Source organism: Pyrus communis, chromosome 11 (assembly GCF_041283825.1).
Source record: "Pyrus communis isolate YQ-2024b chromosome 11, ASM4128382v1, whole genome shotgun sequence".
Lineage (NCBI taxonomy): Eukaryota > Viridiplantae > Streptophyta > Magnoliopsida > Rosales > Rosaceae > Pyrus > Pyrus communis.
Window position 1 is genome coordinate 10,794,029 of NC_142575.1, and position 7,664 is coordinate 10,801,692.

The 7,664-nt window shown below is 39.1% G+C and overlaps 1 protein-coding gene across 1 annotated transcript; it reads right to left on the minus strand.

Moving 5' to 3' along the window:
• Positions 1 to 2,567: 2,567 nt before the first annotated feature.
• Positions 2,568 to 6,795, minus strand: LOC137741705 (putative CoA ligase CCL7). Its single transcript, XM_068481415.2, has 6 exons — positions 5,174 to 6,795; positions 4,475 to 4,664; positions 3,615 to 3,760; positions 3,273 to 3,340; positions 3,089 to 3,191; positions 2,568 to 3,015 (listed from the first exon to the last, which is right to left on the minus strand). The coding sequence occupies exons 1-6, from the start codon at positions 6,188 to 6,190 to the stop codon at positions 2,902 to 2,904; spliced, it is 1,638 nt and encodes a 545-aa protein (XP_068337516.2). The 5' UTR covers positions 6,191 to 6,795; the 3' UTR covers positions 2,568 to 2,901.
• Between the last annotated feature and the right edge of the window lie 869 nt (positions 6,796 to 7,664).

Here is a 7,664-nt window from a genome sequence, read left to right on the forward strand (position 1 = left end):
GAAAAGGCTAGTTTGGGGTGTCGGCTTGAATCCTCACAATGGAAATTTGGCCGAATAAGTCATGATTGCTGGTTTGGGGTCACACACACACACATAGGGTCTGCCAAGAAAGACTTTTCTCGACCTCGACCTCAATGTTTCTCTAACCCCACCCCCCCCAACCCACCCCCCCCCCCCCCGGGCGGCGGGTAATTCTCCTCGGCCTCGGTCCACTTTACCCTCGACCCCAATCCCAATTCTTCTCGACCTTGGTTCATGATTGTTTATCACTTCTCTTTGACCATAGGTTGTTCTTTGGTTAAAAGGGGCCCTGACCTTGTTCCCTTGGCAAGTTACTGAGAATCAAGTGAACAGTAGTGGGGGATGACAGTCGAAGTACTTCTGATTGGCTGGAGAGATTTAATTTCCTTAACCATTCGACTTACGAGCCTAAGTTCAAGGAAACTGGGGGGCAATGTTTGGACCCAAATTTACACCATCAGCCCGTGTATTGAAGGCCGTTGAGGGAGCATAGTTTTCAACAGTCAAATGAAAAAGTGGAGATAATTTTTGTTATTGTTAAAGGATAATATTATGGTTTTTATCATAATAATTATCTTTTAATATGAATTATCTTAGCATTTTTCAACCAGATAAATAGGATACGAATTATATCCCAAGCAAACAGTATAATTCAAATTGATTTGGGATGTCTAACGATACTTGGAAGCTAGAAATGAATTTGAAATTCATTTAGATAGGGTCAGGATGCATGCGACAATAAAGATGATGGCTTTGGGTGATGATGAGAGAAGCCTAGGTAGACTCGACCTTTTTGCATGATAATGGATGTTGTCAGATGGGTTTAAAAGCCACTGTTGGAGTTTTGATGATGAGATAAGAAGCCTAGGTGAGCTAGGCTTCTGATGTGATGTGATAAAGCTTAGATAGGTTTTATTTTGTTGGATATGCTTTGGCATTTCACATGGATCAATTTCAGTTTCACAGAGTTAAAGTTACAGTTGGACTCTACAAAGCTATCAACTCGTGCCAAGCAAAAGATAACCACTATAAATACAGAGTCGCAGGCAACATTGAGGGCCCCTCTTCAATTCAACACATAAACTGCCCTGCACAAACCCTCGTTTTACGCGAAACCCTTCAACAACCTTGAGATTTTTGTTTTCCTTTTTCACCAACACATCTTCAGTTTGGATAAATAGCACTGTTGCCGTAGAATCAGCCGACCGCGGAGCACCTTCAGTTTGGATAAACAGCACTGCGTCGAGGCTGACTGATTATCTATCCAAGTCTCGGTCGAGAAGGATTTTCGAATCCTTATTCGCAGAGGTCATCTCATTAGCCTTCTCGGCGAAGTGAGGTGTTACAAATTACTACATTCGGCACACTGAAAGCCGAATTTGATATTGAACTTCATAGAACTAGCAGCCTTGTCTTCAAGCTCTAGAACCCGAATGCCAAAGACGTGTTCCTTCCTCGACCCCAGTCATAAGATCAAGAAGTCAACAGCGCGCCCAACGCCACATCAACATATTTTACTCCTCGGTCGAGCTCAGCCGACGAGTTGGCACGCCCCGCACATAACCAAATGATGTAGTTAGCTCATTAATTACTCGACCTGCGTGCCACGTAGGCTTTATAGTTTTTAAGGTCAACAAGTTTCATAATTAGTGTCTGTGATAGATGCAAGAGTCCCTCGCATTAGGTTTTTTTTTATTGTGTGTGAATATATATGTGTGTATATATATACATATATATATTAAAATTGTGTCATTCTCATTAAAAAAAATAAGTTCTTTTGTCCATTTTATTAAAATTTAAAGGTTTTTTTAATTTTTTTTTTCATTAAATAAAATTATAGCATGATTTTTAGTTAAAATAAGGGGTGTGATATCCACACAACCCTTTTTACTTTTCACACACCCTTCTAATTTTCGACCGTCAGATCGTATGAAATGGATAAGATCAACGAACAAAAATTAAAAAGGAATGTGTGAGAAGTAAAAATAGATGTGTGGATAACACACTCCTAAAATAAACTTAGCCTAAACCCCTTTTCATGAATGTTTTCAATTAATTATTCATGAACCTTTGTATATAAATCGTATGAGAAGGAAAAGCACACTTGGATTTTCTCCTCCCAATCTCTCTTTCATTTATCTCTACTACAACTAAATCTACTTTTTAAGTTGCTATACTTTTTCAACCAAAAAAAAAAAAAAAAAAAAAAAAAAAAGTTGCTATAATTTTGCAAGATGTGAACAACAACATCGCTTTTTTATTAGGAAATATACGTGAGCAAGAGCACCACAAAACAACCCCCTATTCTATTATTTTTAGGGCATGACTGAAACAGCCTGAAAACACCTTATCAAATAAACTAAAACGCTTTTAAAATGACTAAAAACGCTTTTAGAGAAATTCAAGCTGTTTATGGGCACTACAATTCATCAAAGATAGTGGCCATAAGGCTGAATGCTGTAGAAGAAGACTGTATACTCCACATGGTAAAATGATATACCTCTGCCTGTTCATCTTCTGCGCCCTTTTCGGGCAAGAATGCTAGATTCACCGAAATATAAATAATTTGCATTAAAAGCAACGTACTGAGGTTGTTGCTATTTTTCTTTTTGGGTATAGGAGTTTCTATATAGACATAATGAAATTGCTCTTCTTTATTTAAATCCAAAAACTTAATGCCCAGATTGTTGAAGAGAATCGTAGAGAGTTGGTACTAAGAGCTACGTCCTGCTCTTCTTCCCTATAAAGAATGGCAGCACAGCTGAATATCGTAACATACCTGCAACGTTAAAACAAGCGTAAGGAACTTGTAGCGTTCCTCTACAGACAAGCCTTCCCGATAAAGCAAACATCGCATCAATGAGGAGCCATGATACAATTTCATATTTTCGACCGCACTTTCTCGATGAGCTCTCTTCTGAGGATTTTGCCCGATGCTGACTTGGGGACACTGTTTATGAATGATACTCTTCGTAATCGTTTGAAAGATGCAACCTGCCACAGGAGCAATTTTTTACCAAGGAAATCAAATTGGATCCGAAATAATCCTTTGATGTTTCCTACTTACTTGACTAGCAATAAAGCTCTTGACATCTTCTTCAGTTAGAGAACTATTTGGCGTACGTACACAATATGCAACAGGGACCTCACCAGCTTCAGCATCAGGAAACCTGCAGGACGGAAATAAAACCATCATTCAATTAAGTTCAATAGGAGGCGGTTAGGACAAGTTTTGTATGTGGCAAACTCACGGGATGACAACCGCATCTAATATTTCAGGGTGAGAAACTAGCAGCCCTTCAAGTTCAGCTGGTGCCACCTAGCAGAGGACCAACCGAGCAAAGAAAACATGATTAAATAATTGCAGATGTGTAGAGCATAAGAATCCATCATGAAAAAACGCAAACAGAAAGATAATTAACTTTTAATCAAATTCTGACAGCATAGCATCCATGATCCACCAAATTTTCTAGTTGCAGAGACAACTATGTTAAAGGAAAATTGGCATGGGATTTGTTATGCATAAAAAATAGCTTTGCAGAGATAACCAGCAGAAATTTCAGTAATTGTTTAACTCTAGCAAAAGAATTTACCTGGAAACCTTTATACTTAATGAGCTCTTTGATTCGATCAACTACATAAAGTTGTCCGTCTTCATCAATGTATCCAAGATCTCCTGTGTGTACCCAACCATTTTTATCTATAGTCTCGTTGGTGGCCTGTGGGTTGTTGAAATACCCTGAAATGAGTTTAGTAATCATGGTGTTATAAATTTTTATACCAAAAACCCCACGACACACAAAATAAACTTGAACAAATATCCTACTAATATCTGCACAAGAGGCGAACCAAATAGACTTCACACAACCAAATTGGAAGCAAAGGTTTGAAGCTTGTTATATTGGGCGATTATATTGACCCGAGGCATCCTTAACTGACAGTTCTCAATGAAACAGAAAGGAAGAACTTTTCAATGCTAGACAAGATAAATGGCGAGGTAACTGAAATTCAGATGGAAAATAAATTATTGCATGCTTCTGCATTGTTATTATTGCATGGTATTTAGTTAAGGCCAGCAGACCCAACTTAAATTTACACCATGGAAACATTTATAAACATTCCGCATCAGCTTTTCAGCAAGTAAAAGAGTGAACATTTTGCAGGAAGAGAGTGTGATCCATATTGGCAAATGCAATGCCCTGCTTGGGATGAACAAAGCATCAGCACTAGAGTTTTGCATCTTAAATAATTGATGAGGATACTGAAAATCATAAGCATAAACCTCATATGCCACATGAAAATGCTACCGCACTGCGCCAATTTGAACGATTACATTACAGACAAAAAAAATGTGATTTCTCTTATAATAAAATGCAGAATAATTTCTTTCTGTGAGACAATTAATATGTCTATGTGTGCAGGAAAACTTTTGAATGTTGACAAACACACTTACCAGTCATCATATTAGGCCCCCTAACCCATATCTCTCCCAACTGTTTGGGAGGTTGAGGCTTCAGTGTATCTACGCTGACTATCTGACATTCAACTCCAGAAACAAGCATGCCAGTTGAACCAGTATGTCGAGACCCCGCTAGTGTGCTCTCCACCGAAACAATTCCACAAGTTTCTGTCATACCATAGCCCTGAAAAACCAAGCAAACTTCTGAATCAGTGAAAGACGTTTTATCCTCCCAGCTACTACATGAAAAATTTTAACTTCGCAAATGAGGTTGAGAACCTCAAACTCTAGCGCCACCCAATTTTTACATTTCACATCAGTTGAATTGCGGCATAAGCTGTCATCCACTTTCAATTACTTCAAACTTTGCGCTAAATTTAATTAGCTACCAAAGGAATTTTTCCTACTCACACATTAGAAACTTGCACCTCTTGCAATTTGACTATATTTTAAACTACTCCAATTTACGAAAGGGGATTCGAACTTGTTGTGTAAAAAGACACATGACGACTAGAACACATGACTGCTTGAAAACTGCACTTGAATCAAGAAAATGTAGCCTATAGCCATTTGGTTTCAATCAAACACCAAACTCTAAACACAATGCCTATATTATAAAATAACCGAACCAAAGGAATTAATCGCACTTCCAAGTTAAAAACAATCAAAACCAGCAAGATAATAATTTAATACCTGAGCTACTACACCTTGAGGAATAATTTTAGCACACTCCTCCATCAACTCTTTCCCCAAAGGAGCTGCCCCTGAACCGATATGCTTCAACGACGAAAGGTTAAACTTCTTAACCACACTGTTTTTCGCCAGAGCAAGCACTATAGGAGGCACAATCCACAGGTGTGTCACCCTATACTTCTCAACAGCCATCAAAATCTTCTCGAGATCGAATCGCCCCATCGAGACCACAGCATTACCCTTCTGCAGCTGCCCATAGGTGATAATTGCCAGCCCAAACACATGGAACATTGGCAGAACACAGAGAAACACATGGTGCATCTCCCCAGAAAGTTCTTGATCCATTGTGACCATCAGAGACGAGGCAATGAAATTCCTATGTGTCAAAACTACCCCTTTGCTGACCCCCGTTGTACCTGAAGAGTACAACAGGACAGCTGTGTCGGTCTGCTTAATGTTAACCGATGGAAAATCGGACACAGATCCAGCAGACTCGACCAAATCATGGAAAGTTCGAATCTTTGAGGCTGATCCAACGTGGGATTTCCCCGAAAACCCCTTTGATCCTAAGAACACTGTTGGGAGGTTAAGGCCCTTGACTTTATCCCAGAGCTCCGGGACTGTTATAACCAGCTTGGGATTAGAGTCCCGGACTTGCTTGGACAGCTCTGAAACAGTGTAGAGCGGATTGGAGGTGGTGGCAATAGCGCCGGACGCAATAATCCCGAAAAGACAAATGGGGAATTGGATTGAGTTGGGGGCGAAAATGAGGACGACGTCGTTTTTCTTGATACCCAGATTGATTAAGCCATGGGAGACCTGGATAACTTTGGACTTGAACTGCGAGAAGGACAGGGCTTCGGAGGACTCGCCGTCGATGAGCGCCGGCTTGTGGGAGTAGGAGGAGGAGTTTCTGAAGAGGAAGGAGACCATTGAGAGATTTGGGTCTCTGGGTAGGACAAGCGGCGGCCGAAGTGACCGGAAAATGCCATCTCTGCCGAACCCAGATTTCTCCATTGACGATTGCGGTGGAGAAGTCCAACTGGGTAAGCTGGAGTTTTGGGTTTCTAAGATTTGGATAAGGTTTTATTGGGGAGTTTGTTGAAGGTGATGGGTGATGGAGTATCACACGTATCGAGGTGTATTGATTGTCCTTTTTTTCACGGCAAAAAGGTGTTGTCTTCCGATTTGCTAAGGAGGTGCTGTGAATCTGTGATCCTGATTAGGAAATGTTTACCGGTCTGGTTGGATAAAAATTAAACTCAAGGGGATTGCTTGATTTGTTTCCTTCACGCTAAACACGACACAAACTCGGTGTATACTCTTGCTCCGTGTCGATATACGACACTTTGCAACAAGACAAAAGAGATCTGGAGAAGCGGCAAGTATTACGTGTCGGATCGAAAGACTCAGTCACTCATTCAGTACTTCACGGCGGAAGGCTGGCAATGGAACGCCATGCATGGTCCGGAATTTTTGCCTTTTCTTCTCCTCTGATATGGTGATAGGTTTTTAATTTTTGTTAATTTTTTTTTTTTTTTTTTTTTTTCAAATATCTTTTGCTTTCAGAAGTGACTAGGAAAATAGCAGACGGGCGGCGAAACTGATGGGATTTGTGCGGTAGCAGATAGAAAATAAATCAGCAAAGTTCAATGCTCTTGCATATTAATTTCAGACAAAAGTATAACTACATGGGAAGACTTTTTCATAGAGTAATTAATTGTGACAAGGATAGGTTCATAACTTGACTTTTCTCAATTTTGAAGGATTAGATTTAGGGGTTGTCAATTAGTGAAATTTTCTCCATTCTTCATTAATAAGTCAGAATCTCGTGCTGTAGATTTGAAACTAATTTATCATTTCACATTCTTAATGTAAATATATTATTGTATTATAAAATGTAATATTGTCTAAAAACTATGTAATATTGGAAACAATAACCCTAGTTGCCATTTCTTTATCTGGTTTACTTGTAAGTTTTTCTGGATACACCATATATATTGCTTTTGGGCAACCCTCTCAATAACTAAGAGATCCATTAGAGGAACCCAAGGACTAGTTGAAGTCCGCACTTCAATTGAGATAATGACAAGTCATTTCACCTTTTACTTGGAACTTTAGGCCATCTCCAACCGATGGCTAGCTAGATAGCTCGTTTTTGGCTCGTTTTAGCCATCTGGTCCTCCAAGATTCTCCAAGATATTAATATTTTAATGAACAGTATATGGCCATATTTGCCTCCGACTCCAACCGAGGGCCAGAGTGCTCGTTTTAACCTTGCCACAAAAAACCGTCTCCAACCGAGGGCCAAAGGGCCAAACATAATTTATTATTTAAATTTAAAAACTACAACAACTTAAATTTAAAAACAACAACTTAAATTTAAAAACTACAACTTATATTTAAAAATTACAACTAAAATTTAAAAACGAAAAATTAAGTTTAAAAACTACAAATTAAATTCGAAAACAACATTAACTTAAATTTAAAA